Source organism: Dermochelys coriacea, chromosome 7 (assembly GCF_009764565.3).
Source record: "Dermochelys coriacea isolate rDerCor1 chromosome 7, rDerCor1.pri.v4, whole genome shotgun sequence".
Taxonomy (NCBI): domain Eukaryota; kingdom Metazoa; phylum Chordata; order Testudines; family Dermochelyidae; genus Dermochelys; species Dermochelys coriacea.
This window is the reverse complement of record NC_050074.1, coordinates 92,390,906-92,416,151: the sequence shown is the minus strand read 5'-3', so window position 1 is coordinate 92,416,151 and position 25,246 is coordinate 92,390,906. Positions and strand designations below refer to the sequence as shown.

Here is a 25,246-nt window from a genome sequence, read left to right as displayed (position 1 = left end):
AGAGGAGGAGATCTTTGGGTTCTAGTTTTACCCAGCCACTACGTCCCCCTCCACCTATTTGCCTTGCATATCGAGAGCAGCAGACCAGTTGTGAACATCTCAACCTCATCATTTCAGTTTGAGGACAGGCTGTTTCACTTCTGCAGTGCTTGGGAAGCAATAACGACTGACAGATGGGTCCTAAGCAGTGTGGGACTGGGGTACTCCATTCAATTTTTGTCTTCCCCTCCATCCCGTACCTTTTCAGGGACCCTTCTTATGAGTCACTGCTTCTTCAGCAGATTCAGACTCTGTGCACTGGGAGCTGTACAGGAGGTTCCTCATCAGCATGGTGGAAAGGGATGCTACTCCAGGTGTTTCCTGATCCCCAAGTCCAAGGAAAGAATAAGACCTATTCTCGATTGCTGCTCTCCCACCAGGTACATCAAATATGTGCAATCCCACATGGTTACCCTGGCTGCTGCTATTTCTGCACTGAATCACAACAAGCAGTTTGCTGTTCTCAATCTCCAAGATGCTTATTTTCACATGTCAGTCTTCCCAGATCTCAGGAAGTTCCTGAGATTCCTTGTTGCAAGCCAATACTACCAAGACAAAGTTCTTCCTTTTGGCCTGTCTTCAGTCCCACATGTCTTTACCACATACATGATGGTGGGTAGCGATCTATCTCAGAAGGAGGGGCATTCATGTCTTCCCATTCTTGAATGATTGGTTAGTAAGAAGCAGATCCAGGAAGTGAGTCCTTAGTCATGTCCATTTCACGTTGGACCTTTTCAATCAACTGGGGATGATCCTGCATGAAGAAAAATCAACTCTAACCTAGGGCTGTCATGCTATTTTAAAAAATTAATAATGGAATACCATTTATTTAAATATTTTTGGATGTTTTCTACATTTTCAGATGTATTGCTTTCAATTATCACACAATACAAAGTGTACAGTGCTCACTTTATATTATTTTTGATTACAAATATTTGCACAGTAAAAAATAAAATAACCTAATAAAAGTACTGTAGTGCAATCTCTTTATCATGAAAGTTAAACTTACGAAAGTAGAATTATGTACAAAAAAATTACTGCACTCAAACAAAACAATGTACAACTTTAGAGCCTACAAGTCCACTCACTCCTACTTCTTGTTCAGCCAATTGCTAAGACAAACAAGTTTGTTTACATTTACGGGACACAATACTGCCCGCTTCTTATTTACAATATCACCTGAAAGTGAGAACAGGCGTTTGCATGGCACTTTTGTAGTGGCACTGCAAAGTATTTACATGCCAGATATGCTAAACATTTGTATGCCCCTTCATGCTTTGGCCACCATTCCAGAGGATATGCTTCCATGCTGATGACGTTTGTTAAAAAAATGTGTTAATTAAATTTGTGACTGAACTCCTTGGGGGATAATTGTATATCTCCTGCTCTGTTTTACCCACATTGTGCCATATATTTCATGTTATAGCAGTCTCGGATGATGACCCAGCATGTTTGATTTACGAACACTGTCCCTGCAGATTTGACAAAACGCAAAGAAGATACCAATGTGAGATATCTAAAGATAGCTACAGCACTTGACCCACCGTTTAAGAATCTGAAGTGCCTTCCAAAATCTGAGGGGGACAAGATGTGGAGCATGCTTTCAGAAGTTTTAAAAGAGCAACACTCCGATGTGGAAACTACAGAACTGAGCCATCAAAAAAGAAAACCAACTTTCTGCTGGTGGCATCTGACTCAGATGATGAAAATGAACCTGTGTCGGTCTGCACTGCTTTGGATCGTTATCGAGCACAACCCATCATCAGTATGGAAGGTCCTCTGGCAGGGTGGTTGAAGAATGAAGGGACATATCAATCTTTAGCACATCTGGCACATAAATACCTTGTGACACCAGCTACAACAATGCTATGCAAACACCTGTTGTCACTTTCAGGTGACCTTGTAAATAAGCAGCAGGCAGCATTATGCCTTGTTCAGGCACAGAAAATATTGTTTGGACCCATAAAGTTCCTGGTGGTGATTCAATCTCAAAGCCCTGGAAATGCCTAGGAGTGTCAGTTGATAAACTTTGTAAAAGTAGTATGACTTAAAGAAGAATTTGAAGGCTGGAAGGTCATTTCGGCCTGTGAAGAGAAGGGAGGTAATTATTAGAAACAAGAAAACTTCCTTGGAATGTAATCAAGTTTCAAGAAACAGCATGACCTAAACTCAGTGGTAGAAATTGTATTCAGGCCACGTCTGGGTCTTTGCCTTCCATGGTGTGGGTGAGGGGGGGCTGTTTTTATCTTAACAGGAAAGTTAATTAAAAGAGAGCCTCCAAGAAAAGGCACAAGTAGTGCCAGGAGAACTTGCCACCAAGGACAGTCAGGTTCAGAATGGAAAATTAAGGGGCAAATCATGCCCTTGCCTGTCACTGCTGTATGGGAGAGGCAGGATGGCTCACTCTGAGCAACAGATGAACTGTAGTTGATTCATAGTTAGGGTCCTACCAAATTCATGGTCCGTTTTTGCTCAATTGCATGGTCATAGGACTTTAAAAATTTAAATCTGAAATTTCACGGTGTTGTATTTGTAGGGTCCTCATGCCCAAAAGAGTTTTGTGGGGAGGTCGCAAGGTTTTTTATTGTAGGGGGAATTGTGGTACTGCTACCCTTACTTCTGAACCGCTGTTCATGGCAGTGCTGCCTTCATAGTTGGGTAGCTGGAGAGCGGCGGCTGCTGGCCGGCATCCCAGCTCTGAATGCAGAGGTGCCATCAGCAGCAGCGCAGAAGTAAGGGTGGCATGGTATGGTATTGCCACCCTTAATTCTACACTGCTGCAGGCAGGGCGCTGCCTTCAGAACTGGGCGCCTGGCCAACAGCCACCATTCTCCGGCCACCCAGCTCTGAAGGCATTACAGAAGTAAGAGTGGCAATACCGCAACCCCCCTAAAATAACCTTGTGACCTCCCCCTGCAACTTCCTTTGGGGTCAGGACCCCCAATTTGAGAAACATTGGTCTCCCTCTGTGAAATCCCTATAGTATAGGGTAAAAGCACATAAAAAACCAGATTTCACAGGGGGAGACCCGATTTCATGATCTGTGACGCATTTTTCATGGCCGTGGATTTGATAGGGCCTTACTTACAGGTGGGAGTACTTTCTCATCCACAGATAGGCTTCTCTGCCAAATTGGCTGCCTGCTGTATGGAACGCTTAATGTTTTTCCTGCTGTTGATAAAGCAAAACCTTTGTTATACTTGGCCCATGGTGCATGCTGGAGGTGAAGGGAAGATGTGCTGCAGTCTGAATAGTAGTATTTTCAGTGCATAGAGATCATGAGGAACAAATAGTACGCAGAATCCATGTCCAGAAACTGGGGTTTGGTTTGAGGGATGGGCTCATGAACTTTTAAGCACCAAAATAAAGTATCTCTAATTCTTTTACTTGCTGGTGTGTTCTTCCTTTCTTTTGTCAAGAAGAAAATGTACCATGCCAGTGTGGTTACTTAGCAAATTTGGAGCAGCTGGCCAGCCTAGGCATCTTAGCTTCAGCAGTTTTATCGATGTCAAAGATGGAAAGGCAGACACCATTTCTGGAGAGCTTATTTCCCAAATAAAGAGCAGAGTAGGACAAGGGGGAGAGGAAAGGGAATATAGCTGTCATGCACTGCCACCATGACTCAAAACTTCACTTTTTCCTGTTCCTTTTTCATTTTCCCCAATCCATTTTAATTTAGCAATGCTAGGATTCAAAGTAGATGAAATTCAGTAAGCATCCTGTGTGAAGATGTAGTGATCTCTAGTGCCAAGTAAGATAGATGTTTTCAGTAATATAATCATAACATCTGATTATATTTCTCCAAAGAAAAATGTTTGGGGAAGTGCCTAGAGGCTTGTTTTTCAGTTTCTCTGAAATTTTGTTTTAACCCTGAGGTTTCATGAATGAGATCTGATCATGTCCAATAACTGCAATTGGTAGGTGCAAGTGTCCAGCAGTCCTTAGGATCAGACTGATCTTGTAAACTTTGCTAACTTGAATTTCAGTTCTGTACTCTAATATGATAAACTAAGATAATTATAGCACAACTCTTTTTTTTTTCCCCCTTTCCTAGCATTCCCATGGTTCGGAATGGATATTGGTGGAACATTGGTTAAACTGGTCTACTTTGAACCAAAAGACATTACAGCAGAAGAGGAACAGGAGGAAGTAGAAAACCTGAAAAGCATTAGGAAATACTTGACTTCCAATACAGCCTATGGTAAAACTGGCATTCGCGATGTCCATCTTGAACTGAAAAACTTGACCATGTGTGGACGCAAAGGGAATTTGCATTTCATCCGCTTTCCCACCTGTGCCATGCATAGGTTCATACAGATGGGTAGTGAAAAGAACTTCTCCAGCCTGCACACTACACTTTGTGCCACGGGAGGCGGGGCTTACAAGTTTGAAGAGGACTTCAGAACGGTATGTGGGAAATGCACATAATCTCACTAAGGAGCATCTATCTGTGAGTCCTTCTCCAAAACCAAATATATGAAAATCTTTCTATTAACTAAAGTTTTCAATAAAATTACCTCTTTGTGTCACTCCTAGACAGTCACTTTTTTAACTTAAAGAATTGCTAATTGGGAAGATTTAGAACAATACTTCCTTAAGGTGAGAAACTGGGTGGATTGATTTTAAATAACCAAGCAGACCTTGATTTTAAATAATCATTTATAATCCCATTTTTTTCATTTGTACTTTAGTTTTTTGGGGGTTTTTTTTAGTTATTAAAGAGAGGTTGATTCTCTTTGGTTGGTAATCATTAAAACATATCATCAATTTGCAGCTACGTATACCCTTTACCACAGAATTTGGTATTTTTCTTGCTAACCAGGGGGATTTATTTAAGCAAATGCATTTCTTATTTACTAGATGATTAATTATTTTACTTGTGATTTGTGTCAAGGTCTGTTTGGATGCATTTTTAATTGAATTAAAATTTCTATCCAAAGCATTTTAAAATGATTATTAATGAGTTAAATAAGGCTACTGTAGATCTGCTGGATACGTAAGAAAAAATAAAATTATCAAAACGTGTTTTGCATTTAAAACCAATTGATTTATTACACAATGGAAATATCTGTTAATGCATTGAACTAATTGTTTCTGGTCACCATGTCCTTCAGGAGTTTAGAATTAGGTCTCATCATCATCACCTTGTTTTCTTCTTCCAATATAAAAACGAAACTATCTTTCCTCCTTTTTTTTTTTTTTTCAAATCCCAGTCAGCTTCTTAACTTTGAATGGACTATAGTCATTGATTTGAAGTAGTTGAATAAATTTAAATGAATAAAATTATTCTCTCTGTATCTGAAAAAGACTGCCAAAAGCTGCATTACACTGCAACAGATGCCAGTTCCAGGTCATTAGCCAGTGCAAACATACACTGCTTAATTTGTTTTTTTTATTTTAATTTAAAGGATTTTAATAGATTTATAGTAAGTTTAGGTCTTTAACAGATGTTATAATTTTAAATGAGCTTATTTTAAAAAAGAAAAATGTTTAAATTTAAAAAATCCATTTTAAATTGGAAAAAATCTGATCCATTGATTTTTGTCCAACCTGATGAGAAAAGGGGGAGGAGATATTTCTGTCCTGCTCTACCCTTTTGCAATCTCTTGATCCATTTGTTCTGACCTCCAGTGAACTGTATTGTGAGTCTAATCATGGTCATCACATACAGCTCATAAGATTAATATGTCTCTAATTTCTAAAACTTACAGGTGCTCATCCTACATTCTGAGAACTGATCTCATACGCTAAAATTACTAAATAAGCAAAGGACTTCCCATAAATATGTTCATCTTGGCCCACTCTCTTCTCATCAGCCTTACACAAGAGGTGAAAAAAAGGCCTTTGCAGCCTGCAAGGAAGGCTAAAAACTCTGGGCTCTGACAGCTTGAGTGGGTGGGGGAATTGAGTTTCAAAACAGAAGACCCATCCTAGAGAAGGCCCTGCTAGCAGCACTCTGTCATTTGTATTGAGGAAGCTCCAGTTCCCGTGCTGATCTCAGCTGTAACAGTCTGTCACAGGGAGAGAGCAATTAGGTCCTAAACCAATGAGAGCTTGATAAGTTAAAGTCAACACTTTGAATTCCATCCAGAAGCTTGTTAGAAGCCATGGCATCCCCCAGAACACAGGTCTGAAGTACTGCCAATGTGCAACATCACTGAGTGCAGAGTGCTTATTCAGCTTTTGACTCATCCTGAGTTGTATCCACCTGTACTGTACATTGTGGCAATCTATTTTGAGCATGAATAATAGTGGCAAGGTCTACATCAGAGAGAAGAGGTTGCACAGTGGCTTATTTTGTCAAGTACCACAGTTTAAGAATCTGTGTCCTGAAGCATTGAAATGTCATTGTCTGAGTTTCTTGCACACCTGATACTTTTACATGCACACTGTAATGAATTGTAATGTATAACCTAACTATGGGGATGCATATAACAAAAATTTAGATGCATCCTTTCATAGATTCATAGATTCTGATTGCATGCATGTAAATCCATGGAGGTATGAATATTGGTAAAATGGTTGGTTTAACCTCTGTAGCCTACTTTTGTATTTATTATTTCCCCATTGTAACATTTATTTTTGTATTTCATAACAGTATTTCTAAATATCCATGAATTGTACAACCTAGTGTCCTTCAGGATTGCATAGCTCTAGCGGGAAAGTGTCTGCCATATTATTGCAAAATAACATGTTCAAATCCAAAAGCAGTAGTTTAACTTTTAGTATTGCTGCTGTTTTTTTTTTTATTCCCCACTACTACTTTCCTGTTTGAGAATCAGGTTCCAAATCTCCCTTCTAGCTTTAAATATTTTCCACAGATTTGATTTCAAGTACCCTTATTCCTTCCTATTCTCTCCATTTCCCAAATATTAACTTTTCAGTTCCCCATTTCATATCTCTCCACAGTGATTGGTCCTGCTGTTCAGCCTACTCTTCCATCAGTTGGAATAATGGTTGCCACATTCATAAAACAAAACAGGAAGCTGGTGAAGATTTCTTAGGAAGGGGTGATATGTTCTTAATTTCAGGTATAGGTGAAGTGGTGAGTAGCTACAGATAGTATATTACTACCCCATCCAATCCAGGTGTAGATGTGTAATTAAAACAATAAAACTGACTAAATATTACACTGAAAATAAAAAGATTCCCTTATCTCAACATATTCAAAATGTTAGGGGCTAAAACATCATTTTAAAATCAAACTTCATTTTTGCCGAAGTTTATGGGACCACCGGAGAAGTGGTATAGTATAGCTTCTAGGGCCTAGAAACACTTTTCCTGCATTATTGGCCCTTGCCGTAATGGGTCCAAGCACTCCCCATTGGCTTCCACAAATCAAAAGGGACAAAGGACTGTTGCATGTGATCAGCAAACCTCATCCAGAATCTGTCTGCAAAACTGGGTGGTACTCAACTGGCAGAAACTACACACTTGAACCTTCTTCCTCAGATACTCGATTCAGAGGACCAGAAAAACTCAATGCCAGGTAGAGCTACACTGAAGAAGATTGCCTGCCTGAAAGTAGTCCTGTACCATCAGCAAATAGCTCACCATTTGGAGCTGTTCCACTTCTGAGTTGCAACGGCTGATTCTTAGAGGTGCTAAGCACCTGGAATTCCAAATAAAGAACTGTAAGGTCTCATCACCTCTGAAAATGAAAGCTTTAGATCTGGTCTACACTGTGTGTGGTGGAGGGGTTGATCTAAGTTACGCAACTTCAGCTACATGAATAACGTAGCTGAAGTCGATGTACTTTAAATCTACTCACCGCTGTGTCTTCGCTGCGGTGAGTTGACAGCTGACGCTCCCCCATCGACTCTGCCTGTGCCTCTCACTCCGATGGAGTACCGGAGTCGATGGGAGAGTGCTCTGCGGTTGATTTATTGTGTCTAGTGTAGACACAATAAATCGACTCCCGCTGGATCGATCACTGCCGTTTGATCCTGCAGGTAATGTAGACAAGACCTGAGTCTCAGAAACAGGGAAGCAGGTAAAAATCTTCAATGCCACAGTCAGCTGGATTTGCTGTCTAGCCTCCCTCTCTGATGTAGGCCATTTGTAAACCCTGGTGACTTAGGACAGTGCAGGAGAAAGGAGTACCTGGGGACCATCCCGTGGTCCTGGGCAAAAATGATTGATAATCCCCCAGTGCTCCTGGCATTTGACCATTCTTCCTTGGAGTTCTAGGGTCCAGTTGGATCCATTCATCTCTTAAGTGAAACCACAGAAATAGGCTTATCAGCCAGAGGGCAATATATAATACTCCATGAGGAACATGAGCAAGAATGAGTCAGTAATATGGCAAAATTTTCAGGTTGGCCTTTTTCCTTCTTTCCTGAATGATTTTACTGGTTGCATTTACTTGCAGGCAGCACTGCTGTTCTTGGGAGCTAGCTGTGCTGGCAGTTTCTCTTTACATAGTTTATCACTCCAGTTTTGACCATTTTTCATTGGTCTGTATTACACCGACTTCTTCATGAGTAATAGGTCACAGGGTAGCTGGACCCTGTGAGTAGACCATGCCCAGCTCCCAGTGTCCGTGTTTATTTGGCCCAACTGAGACTAATTAAAGGGTGGGGAGGGCTGTACCTGGAGTGATAAAGGCCGGTAAAGAGGGCGGGATGAGGAGGAGTTATTGTGGCAGACTGTGCCTGGGGAGAAGAACCAAAGGCCAGGTGCCTATGGAGGTTTCTGACAGAGGGAGATAGATGGAAAAGGTATATTATGATCTTTTATACAAAAGCAAATGGAAAAATTAGAGTGAGGCCTGGAAGAGAGAGAAGGCATAACAAAAACTGGAGCTGTAGCAATTGGGGCTATTGCAGTTGGTACAATTTGGTTTAAAAATGCACTTGCAAAATATAAAATATTAGAAATAAGTTTACATATTTCCAAGAATTAGTTCAAAAAGGAACAACTGTAACTTTAAGCTATATTCTAAATTCTATATTCTAAAAATTCAGATTTTATATAGAACACCCAAAAAATTAGTAACTGTTTGAATTGGTTTTGAAAACACAAATACAGCTGAATTTGTATGTGTGTGTCTTTCTGACTTAAAAGCATATACTCATCTCTGCCCTGATGGTCTCATTAGGACCTGCCTATTTCCTTGCAAATATTTCAGGTTTATCCATTGATGTTCCTGAACAGAGCTGTGTCATCTTATTCTTTGTTGTTGGAGTCGGAGGTCAGGTCTACATTTAAAATGATGTAGCTGCACCACTGTAGTGCTCAAGTGAAGATGATGCTTCACCGACAGGAGAGCTTCTCCTATTGATGTAGCGCTGTGTACGCCGGGGGAGGGGGTGCTAGGTTGGTATAACTTAATTGCTCAGGGGTGTGGATTTTTCACACCCCTGTGTGATGTAGTTGTACCAATTCGCAAAAAGAAAAGGAGTACTGGTGGCACCTTAGAGACTAACAAATTTATTAGAGCATAAGCTTTCGTGAGCTACAGCTCACTTCATCGGATGGCTCTGTAGTGTAGATCTGGCCTCAAACACGTCATTGTCTTGCAAAGAAATTTCAACTCTAATCCAGTATGGTCAGACTTTCCTGTGGATAATTACTTTACTACTGTCAAGGAGTTAAACCTTCCCAAAAAAGCAAGAAATGTTCCCCTATACTGGTGGGGGGAATCAATCAGTAAAGGCCCTATTCACAGTGTCAGGGTCCTGTCAGCTGCCACTTCCCTGGTGACAACTGTCTGGTATCATCTCTTTCTCCCTGGAGTCAAGTCAATTTATACCTCCTTTGGGTCTGACCAGGTTTCCCTTTGTTCATTAGTACACCTGCCAAAAAGGCCTTGATGAAAGCATTTGAAAAACATACTCTTTGAGCGGGTATACTATATTTGGGGATGGGCATGGAGATGGAGTGGTCTCTGTTCTATAAACTGGCTTTTGTAGCATCCGTTGACTTCTCCAGCATACCCCTGTACTCCTCTGTCTAACCTTGGAACCTGCCCATCTTTGGAAATGACCTATTGTGGGGAAGGCATAGAATTTGGCATTGCTCCCTCTATGATCACACTAGTTTCCAAGCTTGAGATAAACTTGTCCATAACTTCCTGTGCCTGATGGTTTTTTGGGCCTTCTTAAGAACCTCTCTGTTTGGTGGCCATCATAACTGTTTCCAAAACACGCCAATAAAAATAAAATAGGAGGTCCCAAACAAAGCCATTTGTGCAGTACAGTAAAAAACAAACAAACAAGAAATGGCTCCCCTTTAAACAAGTAAAACTCACTGTAAACAACACAAGCTCCAATCTTTCTCCTCAAGAGTCTTGCTTGCTTGTTCAGCTCCCATCTAAAATGATATTGGGGCGGTGGTCAAACTTTGGGTCTTTTTCAGCAAAACTGGGACTTGGAAGGTTGAAAGCCAAGCTGGAGCAGAATGTGTCAGGGTAGCATGATGGCACCAGCAAAGAAATGGACCTACTCAATACCATGGTTGAGGTCTAAAGCCAGATCTATTTTCTGATGTGGGCAAAGTACTTGAGTCACTTCTATGAAGAAGGATAGGTTTTGGTTAATGAACAGACCTGGTTCTCTCCCTCACGCTACCACTGACTTGTGGTATGATATTGGGCAAATAAAGCTTTCTGTAATTCAATTCCCTCATCTGTAGAATGTGAGTAAGTAATACTTGCTTCATAAAGGTGTTCTGAAGCTAAAATAATTAACAGTTATAAAGAACTTTCAGCCTGCTAAATTGAGGGACAAAACTTGTGACAAAATGTTTTGTAAGGAGGTAAAATAATGGTTCTCTAGTAAGTTGTTTTTTGTTTTTTTTTTTTTTTTTTTTGCTGGGAATATTGTGAAAGAGAGAGCAGGGGAAGGACTTTTTTCAGATGAATGTGCAGCAACTGACCTAGCAGAGACACCTGAGAGCAGGGGAAATTCCCATTTCCCTGTTACCATGGATTGAAACTTTTGCATCCCCTGGGTGCCGAGAGCAGATCTGTTAGCTGCTCCTCTACTTCCCCTGCATTCCATTTGTCTGTAATGGAGCTCTGGATGGATCCCAAAAGTTGCAGCAATTAGAATTTTTGCTATCAGAATCATAATTGTTCCCAACATTCTTCTTGATATTGATACTTAAGGTTATTTCATTCTTAGGGTTGTGTTAGTTATACTTTTCATTATATGAAATTGACTTATTGGAGACACACATTTACAGATTTACAGATGATTATTCTGGTGCAATGTTGAATGAGATTTTAAGTCCACAAGTTTTTGAAAGTCAGAATAAAGGGTCATATAACCACTAATTGTGGCCCCCTTGTTAATACCTATTATATCAGATGTTCATTATGCAGCATGTTCACACAGCACTGAACAATGTGAGTTACAAAAAAAAAGTGTATTGGAAAGTAACTGTATTTCATTCCACTCCTTCAGCAATATAGAGAAAAGTGAATTTTCCTTGCTATTTGTGTATATCGCATCTGTCTACAGATGCGTCTACAGTATGCAGCATTTTGCCACCTTGCATCTGTGTCGTGTGACTGTCAGGAAAGACCCTTATCATAATGTATGCACATATTGGGAGAGGGTTATGGTTACTGTGGGAAACCTTGCTCTGAATTTGGAGCAATGAAAAGTTAACCTCAGGGTAGCATTTAGCAAAACCAAGAAAATTATTTCCTCTGTAATTAATGAGGGATGGTGGGGTTCATCTTAAACTGTCTCAGGATGGAGCACATCTTTTCTGGTTACTCTTCATTCAACTAGAGAAGTGGCAATCTAATAACTGGGGATTGTTCCAAATCAGCATGTTTATAAAGCAGCTTTATAAGGCTACTTTTATAAAACTTCTTTAAAATCTTAGTTTTTCCAGCTCCTTTTCATTCTCCTCATTCATCATGTAAACAGTGCAACCCACAGACCTGAGCAGGGGGTGGTTATATTTTCTTTTTCTCTCTGCATCCTTCCCCCGTATTGTTTACTCCCCTGATATGGACTCAACCCCTGTGTCATTTTGAAGGAGACACTTTCCACAGAACTGTTCTATTATACAAGCAGGAAGCAACTGTCAGTCTGAGCCTATTAAGTAATAGGTTATGACAAGCTTGAGTCCAGTCATGGGTGGCTTGTGATGTTTTCATAGGAAAAGATCCTTTTTAGACAAGTTATTTTTATATCTCTTCTTGCTCTATTCTTTCATTATCAAGTATTATTTCTGTGCACATGGGATCAGTTTTACATTTAAATCATGGAGATAATGACTTCCAATATGTGTTTTTATGAGACATCCTAAACTGATCCACCTGTATAATCTAAGGAAGAAAACGCGTTTTGAAATCTCTGGATAAAAAAGTGCTGTAGAAATGTAAATCCTTACTAATAATGTTTTTGTATTTTGTGATGTGCCACTAGCACATCTTACACATTTAAATTTTTCCCCTACTTTCTGTTTTATAAAGCATGGACCAAGGGATGGTGGTATTTTAGCTATGAAGTTACTTAAGTTTAGATTTCAATGGAATGTTTGATTTGAATGTCTGAATAAATAAATAGGTGCATCCTGGGAAATGCTGCTGTCTCTGCCTGTTGGATACTGTAAAACAGCTGCAGAATAGGTTTTCCTGGAGAGTTTTCTGATTAATCTGAACTCTGATTTGGTGGCAGCAGTTTGCCATGCAAGTAGTCCAGAAAATCTCTTTAAGGCAAAGGGAATCTGAAGCCTGTACTGCAGTGATTTTCAACCTTTGGTCCACGGACCTCTGGGGATCTGCAAAAGGTGGTTGTTACCAAAGAACAGTGGTGTTTTTGGTCTGTGGACTCCTGGGGACCACAGACTGTCTAAGATTTCTAAAGAGATCTACACCGCCATTCGAAAATTTGTAGAGGTCCACAGATGAAAAAAGGTTGAAAACTGCTATTGTACTGTATAGTACTGATAATTTTGTGATATGCCTGTTGTTGGGCAAACAATCTATTTTTACATGACTTCTGGCTTAAATAGAACTTTGAGTTGCATAATGTGTCACCATTAAAGTAGCCAAACAGTACAAAGTGCTTCATCAGAGCCTTTTGCCCTTCTCTGTGTTGCATGTGTTGAACTAACAAACGTTCATTTATTAACTTCTTGGTCTCTTCCAGATTGCTGATCTGCAGCTCCATAAACTGGATGAGCTGGACTGCTTGATCCAGGGCCTGCTGTATGTTGATTCGGTTGGGTTTAATGGCCAGCCAGAGTGCTATTATTTTGAAAATCCCACAGCTCCTGAACAATGTCAGAAAAAACCTTTCTGCCTTGATAATCCGTATCCAATATTGCTGGTTAACATAGGCTCAGGGGTCAGCATCCTAGCAGTGTATTCCAAGGACAACTATAAAAGAGTTACAGGAACCAGGTAAGGATGCTACCATATGTATACAGGGTCAGATTATTGCCACTTCTCTCCCCGTCCCTCCATAGAGGACAGCTTGGAGATGCATCAATCCATTGCAGCTTCTGCTGGGGAGATTCTGCCAGGGACCCCAACTGAATGTTTAAGTTGCCCTCTCCTCATGAAGATGCTTGCATTGTCAAAACCAAAATACTACATTGTTTCACTTGCTGTTGACTATTTAAGTACATCTATTTAAGCAGCGGGAAATTAATTTTTTAATTATCTAGAAAAATGACAAGAATTATACAAAGTATCAGGGTTAGCCGTGTTAGTCTGTATCCACAAAAACAAGGAGGAGTCTGGTGGCACCTTAAAGACTAACAGATTTATACAACGTATCTAAGCACACAATATTATAGCAATTCATACATTAGGGAATGAAAATACATCGGACCCTTGCTAGAACACGGGATTTGGGATCTATGTGCGGTATCGTGGTATAGCTGGGACAGTGTTAAAATGAATTGCAATTAAAGTAATTAAATTTGGGATCCATGGCCACGACTGTGTTATGTGAATTCGCGCTATACAAATGCGCGTTCTAGTGAGGGTCTGGTGTATTCCTATATGTGATGAATATTGGGGATAAGATTAATTAAACCTAAAATTTGGTGGTGGTGGTTTTAAATTATTGAAGCATTTGCTAACATCCTTTTTGATTTTTTTCTATGAATAGTATGAAAAAAATATGAAGTTTGGTACAGTAGTTCCCCCAAAATTGAAGAAAGAGACATTTATCATTGCTAGAGAGGATTAAACAAGCTGGGATTTGGCAATATTTCTAATTGTATTTGTTGTTTTCTATGACTCCCCCTTCATTGTCAGTCCAACGTTCATATTAAAACCTCCCAGTGCTGCATCTTTTCTCCCACTCTTTTAATGGGTAATCTGTGGCAATGCTCTGTTGCCTTCCCCACTCCTCTTTTTGATTAATGTAAAGGATATGTAACTCACTAATGGTCTGTTCTTCCTAAAGCTTGAATGTATGTTCAGACCTATGGATAGATCACTTAAACACTGAAGTCACACTGAAAATTTCACTGTTTTTCATTACACATAGGATATAGAACATGTTTTTGACTTCAGCCTATGTAAGAGAGTGTGTGTGCTGCTTCTTCCCCTCCCCCCCGAATAATATAATAATAATAATTTCAGTGTGGATGCACAGGAGACCTTTAATTTGAAAACTCCTTTGCCTTTAGCATTTGGTAGCCTTGAACTGTTTGTCTCATTTCCAAGTATACAGTACAAACAAACAAACTGATCGTAAAGCTGTAGGGCTTGGATGTCCTGTTACACACCATAACGCCATTGACTTCAGTAGAGTTGTAAGAGGAGAATTATGCCCACAATCCTGTATGTTATGTGGATAATTTTTTAACCAATTCAAAAATCTGAATTATAAGAACAATGTGTATATTTCTTATTGCTTAAACATCAAACATGCTGTAGTGGTACTTGGTTGTGAATATTCAAATCTGAGATTATCTAATTTGTTCTAAATTGACCCAGGTCAGCAGCAAGTAGCCTTTGTGGAATGAATTAATAGTCCGTTTTCTAGTTGGAAAGTTGTCCACTCCATAGAAATACTGTCTCACCTTGGACTCATTGTCACTCTTCTTTCAGCAAAGAGGTCAAGGAGTGAATAGGCCAAATTACTCCCTTGTTGCCATGACTTAGGCATGTTGACAGGAAAGTTTGGAGAAATATGTACATTCAGCTCAGTCGATATATATGAGGATTTTCATCTCCAGGACTCTCACCCTGCACAAGCATTGAGCTCACATACAAATTCAACTTTAAAAAATGTTGGAGCTCCGGTCTGTTAAGGCTGAAGGTTCATAAATCTGGAGTTGTTATGCAAATATTCAACATCCTAATATGCATATGATAAATATGCATTACTTTATTTACATAACCAACGCATGTCCTGATTATCTGAGCTGAAGCCTGACAAGGCTGCAGCATGGAACAAGCTTAAGAAACGTAAGAATTGCCATGCTCCTTGCTGGCTTTGGCACCTGTAGGTAACCCTGGCTGCTTCTTGTGGCTTTGCCCAGCTACTTCTTGCTCAGGAGTGGAGAGCTGCAGTTGGTTACTAGGATTGTTTCTTGCCCTGGGCTGGGTGAGTATCTGGCTGTTTCCTATTATCAGCTGAGGGATGCTTTGGGTGGCCTGCTGGTCCCTTGCTAGGTGCCCAGTTCTGGCTGCTCCTTGCCCATTTCTCCCTGGCTTGGGGGTGCTTTGGTTGCTGATTACCAGTGATTTCCAGTCTGACCCCTGTGACCAGGGAAAGATGGCTAGAGCACTGCGCACAGGTGCTTGAGCTGTAGTTCCAAGTCTATGGCCATGCATGGGTTTGGGGGAGACACAATATGCTGTAGGTTGCATCCCTGTGGTTTGAATCCTCCCAGCTAGATCTTCATGATTAGACTCCCCAGGCTTCTAATCACGGAGAGTCTACCTGGCATGGCTCATAACCATAGATGCAGCCTCGAGTCTCTCTCCTCACTGGTCCAAATCAGGAGATGTGAACTTCTAGACAGGAGCCATGCAAAGAGCAAGTAAAAACAGGAGACAGAATGTGTGGATGACGCTGCTTAGAACTGCCTGGTGCCTAAGAACTCTTCTCATTTTAGTCTCGGAGGTGGAACGTTCCTGGGTCTGTGCTGTTTGCTGACTGGCTGTGAGACTTTTGAAGAAGCTCTAGAAATGGCAGCTAAAGGAGACAGCACCAACGTTGATAAACTGGTAAAAGATATTTATGGGGGAGACTATGAACGATTTGGCCTTCAAGGATCTGCTGTAGCATCAAGGTACATATTTAACTGGTTGTTTTCAAAGAGCTTAATAGAAATTTGCTGTGCACACTAAACTGAGCTCTCAATGCCTACCCTATGTCCTCTGTCTGTATATAAAAGTCACCTCGCTGTATTGTGGTATTCTTATTTAGGATCTCTCTCCTGTTTTTGTTTTCTATTAAAGTATAAAAATATTCAAAGTCTAGAAAATAAAATGTATTTTAATTTAAAATACATTAATTTTGAAAGAAACACCTTTACTCATTTTAACTGTATTCTCCCATTGTGTTTTCTTTATTAAGAGGTCCTTTCTCACATGTCCATGTTATGTAGGGTTGCCAACTCTGACTGGAGCTATTCCAGGAGATCTTTCTTCCCTCAACATGACATAGTCATTTTCTTAAAATAACCTATAAAAAAAAATCTCCTGGATTGCTTTCAATAACCACTGGAAGAGGGATACTGATTCCAGGAAACTCCAGGCCAGTCCTGGAGGGTTGGCAACCTTAATATTATGCCCAGAGTCAACAGCATCAAATCCAAGCAAAATTGTTTATATTATAAGCTTACTAAGGTGGATCTGTAGAAATTTAGCCTTTCTGAATAACTTAGAATAAAAAGGACGTTGATATTTCCAACACAGCTTTGGCCACATGATGAGTAAAGAAAAAAGAGATTCCATCAGTAAAGAGGACCTGGCCAGAGCTACCTTGGTCACTATCACCAACAACATTGGCTCCATTGCTCGCATGTGTGCACTGAATGAGGTAAGTCTGCAAATTCACTGTATGTTTCATTGAGGCTTCTAGCATTACTGCAGTATAGATAACAAAAACAGTAAGTGCAAAATGCTTATGTATCTATTCAATGACTGCCCTACTAGATAGATGCACACATTTAATATTGGCTCCTAGCTCTTTTGAAGTCTACTATTAACTTCATTATAAGATACTCTTTGCAATAAGGCACAGGACATTTGGATTTAAAAAAAACCAAGATTTTATAATAAATGAACACTCCTATAATTAATGATCCCCAGAGCCGTCCAGCTGTTCTCACTCTTTAGATCACAGGGACATTAATACAGCAGGTCAATTCTTCTAATTATCTCTTGGTTTAGTAGCTCTTGTTATTATCCAATAAACAATAAAGTATGACTGCAACGTTCTTATTGCGTTGGTTTTTGTTTGTTTGTTTCATGACCTGGTGGTCAAGAACTATTCATGGAGTTAGTTTTTAGCTCTAAGTACTCTCCATTTTCTGGAAAGTCATCTTCAGTCATGAGGGTTTTCTACAGTCTTTTTGCTTTCAGCTTCTTTACAGTGTTGCCTTGTGGCACGGAGTTCAAGCAGCATTGTACAGGGCTATCAAAGCATCAAGAGTTACAACAGAGATCCATATATGTTGCATTAAGAGGAGAAAAAAAGATAACTAATGACCCTCTGCAATGTGTTACGTCTCTACAAAGAAATTTTTGACCCAATTTCTTTTAACTGGATGAACTGTAGAACTACTAGGGAAAATGGACAGATGTGATAAATAACTTGCATTTCATAGAGGACATCTAAATAGATTTTTTTTTTTCCCCACCAGCACTTTGATCTTGTTTCTTATGCTTATTTCAGTTGTATGACACAAAGGAAGAACAATTGTTCACAATATGTGATGGGCTAGGTGTACAGAGAAAAATCTTAGGCTGAATAATAAATATTTTTGTTGTAGGAGCAAACTATTTGCTTTACGTGATTCACTGGTTGGGATTAATCCAATAACCAGTTCTTGATCTTCTCAGAGAAAGGCAAAGCTATACCCCTACCAGCAACAACGCACATAGCCTGTTGTGAAGCATTGTATGTTGGGTCAGGGCCATGATGATGATTCCTTTGTGACTCACTGGGGAAACCAGTTTAGGCCCTGAAGCATGAGATTTGATGATTCTTGTTATTGTAGCTTTAAACATATTAATGAAAATGATTAAATATGAAGATGATGAATGAATAAATAAAATTCTTCCTCCTGGACTTCAAAGCTGGGACAGCTTGCATAAAGCTGGCAATAGTGTGTAAATTCCATCGTCTGAACATTTTTGGGTACATGTCAATGAAACGCTGTCCCATAGATTGGCACAAAGGACCCCCCTCTACTGTTCACAGCTGGGGAAAGTACTTTACATCTTCCCTAGCTGCAGAGCACCTAACAAACCATATAAAGTGTACAGTAGTCCTCCATACCGCACCATCAATACAGATTTCACTGTACAGCTAAATTGGCCACACATATATATGCTACACAGCCTTCCACAGTTGGGCTATGGTTGTTAATAGTTTAATGAAAAACACTACACAGTGTATATCTTATGTCATTTTCAGGATGTCATAAGTTGGTCAGATCAAATCTGAATTTCATCAGAATTCCTCATTGGTTGAAGGCTATGTTTCAACTTTCATTTTGGCTGTAGAACTGCTAAAAGGGTAGCAAGAATTTTATATAAGAGTAGTGTGTTCTTATTCTCCTTGTACTCAAAAGTGGTTGAATTGTCTTTACTTAAACTGCCACACAAAATGTATCCCTGGGCAGAAGCCAGGCCTAGAAAGTTTTATACCAAAAGGTGATTGTTCCAGAAAGTTACAAGTGACTGAAAATAGAAATGGTCATGCCAATTTCATTATTGTAGCCATATTTCCTTCTGTTAGTCCCTATGGAATCTTTAATGGGATTTTCAATGTTATCCAACCAATTAATTGGGTTTTTTAAAAATAATTTGCCATAAATTTTGCATACTTGTAATAGGATAGTGAATGATACGTATGAATAGTTTTCTTTTAGGTTTAGGATTTTTAATAAAAAGTGTGTGTGTCCATGTCAGATACCATTTGTTTTGATTTTCTAATAACTTCATGGTCATATTTGGGAATGTTGGGGGGGGGGGAAGGAAAGCTTATTAAGAATGAAGTTAAATTTGGTTCCTAAACAGCTTGCCAGTGTTGCATTAACAGAAATGTATTGCATATCTCTTTGCCGTCCATCTGCAAGAAATGTGTTTTACAGAGTAGAAAGCACTGTCTGCTTGGGGAATGCAGAATGTTGCTGCCCATTTTTAACCTTAACCTGTAAAATACTGACTTTTTCCACATCTCCAGCCAAATAAGTTCATAGGAGGATATGTGAATATATGCTTATGTGGCCACAGACACCAGAGGGTTAATTTAGAAATTTTCTATCCTCCATGACCTGTAAAACTGCATTATCTAAATAAAGCTGGTGCTAAATTTAGTCTCATCAGCACACTTGACTCTTCTTTTAGCCATGTTAATATAAATAACTGGACCATGATGTACTTCAGCACTATCCAATATCTTGCAGCTTTTGAGTGTGACATCCTCTTCAGACAACACCACTGGACAGTGCTAAAGGACATCATGGTCTAGTTATTTATATCAGCATGGCTAAACTACTTGGAAAAGAACAGTCAAATGTGCAGATGAGACTGTATTTAGCAATAAAAGCTTTATTTAGATAATGAAGTTTTACAGTCATGGAGAAAAGAAATCTTTTTAACTGACCCTCTGGAGTCTCTGGCCTCATAAGCATATGTCATCATTATCTTTAGAGATAATTCTGTTGATATTCAGCAGAGACTGTTAATGAAATACATCATCTAAGTTCCAAACGAGTCTCATACGTTTTTTTCACGTTCAGGTACCCACTTGCTGTTGAATTGTTGACTTGCTGGGTGTGAACTATTTTAAAATATCGAATGCTAGATTCTGTTTCTCTTTGTACATCATCACCAGAATTGGATTCAGTGGGGTAGCATAGGTGTAACTGAAGGCATAAGGGGCTACAGGAACCTTAACTACAGGTGGTAATGTGTGAAAAGGGTTGGCTTGACCTTGGTTGGCCCTTAGATTGAAATTGGAGAGGTAGTTTTCTGTTCGTTTTGTATGTTTGTTTGAAAACAACAATTAATACAAACGGTGCTTTTTCATATAAACTGAGCACAGTTAACATTGAAACCAGTGAGAGACAATAAATGTGGAACCTCACCCTGCCATTTTACAGTCACTTTTGCCCCAAACCTGAGTCTCCAAGGCTAAAAAGGACTGAGCCTACTGAGGCGAACAAGGTATTTTGCCAAACATGGTGTCAGTGGTTTGCTGTCCTGGTATTTCCACTCATGGAAGCGCTGGGCCCGTATGGCTGACGCCACATCTGACCTTGCCAGGATTTCCGCCTTCAGCTGGGGGTAATCCATAGCTGCTTCTGTGGTCATGTCGAAATAGGCCTTTTGGGGCTCCCCATACAGAATTGGAGCCAGGATACCTGCCCACTGGTCTTGGGGCCAGGCCTCCTGCAGTGCCATCCTCTCAAAGGCAAGGAGATATGCCTCTATATCATCTTCCATAGTCATCTTCTGTAAATAGTTGCTTGCCCGCAGTGGCTGGATCCCCTAGGGCCCGTGTGTCAGTGTGGTCAGTGCTTTTAACTGGTTCACTGCTTCATTCAGGGTGGCTCGATCTTGGGCCGCTTGGTTCATCAGTAATTGGTTCGTCTCCTGTTGGATGCATACTGACTTGCTGGGCAGCCATCTTTACCCTGGTAACCTCTTGTTGGGCCGCAGTGGCCTGTACCAACGCCTTCACTAAATCCTCCTTTTTTTGTTATTTACCCTGCCCTGAGATGGCTTGCCACACTTTTCAGAGTGAAACCACAGTTTGGGAATGATGATGACAGATGTCCTTCACCTGTATCTGTAGAGTAATCCTTATCAAATGCCCTTCAAAGATTCCCCTGGAGCCAAGTGGATTTGTTGATTATCTTGACTCTTCAAAGGCTGCTTCACTTTATAAATGAAATATTAATAAAAATGCGTATGTAATTGCATATAACATGGAAATAGCATTGCTAACTAACACTTCAGTTTTACCACTTCAGAGAAATCTCATACTATCATACATCCTGTAAGTGCCATGTGATTATATGTATGTAACACATTAGTGACATACTTTATCCTGTCCTTCAAATAAAATCTGCCTGCCTGCTGCCACTTGTCTCCTTAGTAAACACAGCTACCTACTGCTTTTGGGGTTTCAGTTTGGAGAATTAGGGATGCATTGCTATGATGTATAAAGCAGGGTAGATTTGATTTAAATCATGATTTAAACCATTAGTCAGGAAGACTCGATTTAATCATGGTTTTCTACATAAAAGTCCATTCTTGTTGGTTGTTATAACCTTAATACATATTCTTCACAACTCAGAGATCGATGTAGGTTTCGTTTTTAGAAGGTACATGCTATACATTTTTAAACAGTGATTTATTTTGAAAGCTTTTCTGATTTAGTTTTACAGCTATATCAGAAAATGAATGATTGGTTATTTCATTTACCAAAGGTAATTGAAGCAGATATTTATGAAGTCATTGGGAGGTGAACTATCTCTAATTCAACATGTTAATCATTAATATTTGGAGGATTTTCTTACCATGCTGTATTAGGAGGAGAACATCACCAGACAGACATTTTAAATTATTTTATTTAACTAAAACAATAACATTAAGTATTCTTGATTTTTTTCTTCAACAGCAAATATATAATATTTTAATAAAAAAAAAAGCATACGTCCCTCGCTTCTCACATTTATCTCCAGACTTCTTCTCCTTATCCAAATCTATTCTGCACCCAACAATCATCTATTCATTCAACTCTTTGAAACTTTGCACTTTTAGAGAGAGGTAAGGGATTGACTCTGTGTACCCAAATTTTCAGAGGGATAATAGAGTTGAGTTCTGTTGTTTCTCACCTCTATTTATTTTAAAACATTTTTGCTGTTAACAAGCATGTTATCTCTGGGGAGACGCATCCAGAGTTTGAGAACTGCAAAACTAAGCATCTCTGATGGCTTCTTCTAGACTGAGCACTGAATCTCATTGGGTAGATAGAAAGATTAACCTAAATCTATACAGAAGCCCCTGGAACCCCATAAAATAGGATCCCTAATCCATGAACTAAGAAAAGTTTTGTAAATGAGTTACATGAATATATTATTTCATCCTATAGAATTAGAATTTATAATCCCTATTCCATGATGAGATATCTTTGAGCTATAATGTATCTTAATTAAAACTATCTTTAGATAAGCTTTTTCCTCAAAGTATTTTATCAAAAAAAATCCGATTTTGATTTTTATCCACCCTGGTATAAAGTTGAAAATTCCCAAGTTTTTTTTTCTCAATAGAAATAAAATTGCATGTCTAAAGCAGCACACGTACTGAATTTAGTTTTATTCTTCATCTTTGTATTATTTTACAGAACATTGACAGAGTGGTGTTTGTAGGAAACTTTCTCAGAATCAATATGATCTCTATGAAGGTGCTAGCATATGCTATGGATTATTGGTCCAAAGGACAGCTGAAGGCTCTGTTTTTGGAACATGAGGTAGGGAAATGTATCCATTACATTCCTTATCAGTTATAGGAAACTATTTCTGTGATGATTGAGTGTACAGAGTTGCCACAGAGAATATTTCTCTTAAAAAGCCAAAGGGGGCGATAGACTAGGTTCTGTGAAAATGGCCTTTAACTCAGGAGGCGTTGAAGATGTAAATCCCTGAAATGTAATTAGTTTGGGTGCTCATTTTGCTGGATTCACTTTCATTTGATAAACCTCATACATGTGCCCAAAACTTTCTGTGGCATAAAACTATGCCTGCAACATTTCAGACCTGATGCTTGTTTTGGTTGGTTGGGATTTTGTTTTTACAAAATGTCAAATGATGTCAAAATTAAATTAATAGGGTTAAAATGGAAACTGTCTTACCATATGTGTGGAGTCACTACAGTGGTTCCATAACAAGTTCTGTTTTGACCTTTTGGTTAGTCACAACAAGCTGTGTAAGGCTTATAATGATACAACTGGGCCCTTTTCTTCTCCCACTGAAATCATTTAATTACAATCCACGTGTTGAACACTGGTATAGGTGACTGATCTCACAAGATGTATATCTTTTTAACTGCCTTATCAATGCTGAAAACATTGAGTATTGTGCTACTTGGTTGTACTTCAGAATTTCTGATAGTTCTTGTTTCTGTTTTTAAGGGTTATTTTGGAGCTGTTGGGGCCCTTCTGGAATTGCTTAAAATGACAGAAGATCAGTGACAAAGCTTGCTGGAAGTGGATACCTGTCAAAGATGCTGCTGGATAGAATAAAAGCCACTATGAAAGGATGGAAATGAAGCCATTATGGCAGTTCTACCTGCTGGATTTGTAAATAATTTAAAATCCTTTTAGCTGATCTCTAACTTTTGGGTTTTGAGCTTAATACTTCAAAATTCATACTGGGAATAGTTTTTTTTTCTGTACACTGTATTTTTTAGGGGTAAAAAAACCTGTGCAATGTGGCCAAAAATGCAGATTTTATGGATTGATTTTTAAAAGTGCACACTGTTTAAAAAAGGACCTATACTATGAGACACCTGCATTTCTTCTGGGGTTTACTGATTAGTGTGGTAATTTTAACTTCATCTAATAATCACTCTAGGAGATTTTTATCTTATATTTTTCATGACGTTTCATGATTTACTCTTGGTTTCAAATGAAACTACAAAGCTGGCACATTTTACTGTGAACACTAAACTAATTGATTTTGTTGCCTTCACTTTTTTTTTATTTAAAAAGATACTCTTCCGTCTCATCCCTCCCACAGAAAGATGCCCTTTCTTTGACTACATGTGTTTCTGTTAACAAAGAGGCACTAGCAGACCCGCTGAGATGGGGATAAGATTTGTGTAGTCACTGGCACCTTTTGAAGTCCTGAATATGAGTTAACTGCTCATTGTGGCACCAAAGCCTCTTGCATTTTGGCCTGTTCCTTTCTGAAATTTTTGATTACTGGGTCAAAACTAAAACAAAATCCTGTTATGATAAAATTCATCTATGAAAAGAGCTCTATGGTACAGATGGTATTTATACAGTATATACTTAGTGTTACAAAATAACAAGGGAGAATAATTTCAATATGTCTGAGGATGTTACTGTAGTCATTACAATAACTTTTTTTTAAATTTTGTGTTCATCAAATTTGTTGTTCAAATCCCACTTTCCAAAATTAGAACCAATACTTATTGTATCATGTATTGGATTAGGAACTAAAGTTTAATTTTGCCTCCAGGACTTGGTGAAGTCTGAGTATTTTTTCCTAAATCATTCTGTCTTATAAATCTGTATTTGAAATACATCCTTTTTGATGTGTCACATGATGTAAAGGGTCCATCAGAGGGACAGTATAATTTTAGGGAGCATGTGTTCTCTGATGTGTTTTGGTTTTTTGTTTCTGAACACAGTCATTAATTCCCATCTCTCTCTCAAATCTTGGATAAATTGATTCTAACGGAAGTGTTGACTTGTCTGCTGGAAATAAAGGCCTCTACTGTGTGATGGTTTTTAATGTATTTGTGGAATTCATTTCTTTAAACCAAACTATATAAAGTAGATAGTAGTATTAATTTGGTTACATCTTCTTGTTGTTTTTACGATCTGTTCCTGGTACTTGTTTTTCCTATGTTATGTCACTTTGGCCTTTCTTACTTCGATTCATTCTCTCATTTGAGACTTTGTTGAACTGCTTATTATGTGACAGGTTTAAAGTTTAGCCGTTTTACATTTTGACTTTTTTCATAGGTTGTATGACTTCTATGAACCATAACATGTGCAAATCTTTTAACATAATGAACTGTAACATTGTTGAAAGAGTTACAGATGGGATACATTTGTCTGAATGCTTCTAGTCCAATATGAACAAAATAAGTTACATTAAGCTTTTAAGTTGCTAAAGAGGAGAGTTGCATAATCTTGGATGTTGTGGGTATGTCTACACTTCAAGGGCTACTACAGCACCGCTGCAGCTCTGCCGCTGTAGCACTGTAGTGTAGACACTTATACATCAGTGGAAGGTGACTTTCCATCACGGTAGTAATTCCACCCCCTCAAGAGGTGATAGACTG

At 39.0% G+C, this 25,246-nt stretch overlaps 1 protein-coding gene across 4 annotated transcripts in view; it reads left to right on the top strand.

The window, feature by feature from the left end:
- The window catches only part of PANK1 (pantothenate kinase 1), a 37,659-nt gene that overhangs the window by 11,827 nt on the left and 586 nt on the right, over window positions 1–25,246 (top strand). For 2 of the 4 annotated variants that reach the window (XM_038411618.2, XM_038411620.2), the window contains exons 2-7: window positions 4,094–4,446; window positions 13,152–13,405; window positions 16,084–16,260; window positions 16,889–17,012; window positions 22,557–22,682; window positions 23,343–24,685. In XM_038411618.2, coding sequence (XP_038267546.1) covers window positions 4,094–4,446; window positions 13,152–13,405; window positions 16,084–16,260; window positions 16,889–17,012; window positions 22,557–22,682; window positions 23,343–23,402 — 1,094 coding nt within the window. In that variant the 3' untranslated portion in view covers window positions 23,403–24,685. Of the gene's footprint in view, window positions 1–4,093; window positions 4,490–13,151; window positions 13,406–16,083; window positions 16,261–16,888; window positions 17,013–22,556; window positions 22,683–23,342; window positions 24,686–25,246 lie in introns of those variants that run through there. The other 2 variants (XR_006282551.1, XM_038411621.2) reach the window with 2 other exon arrangements.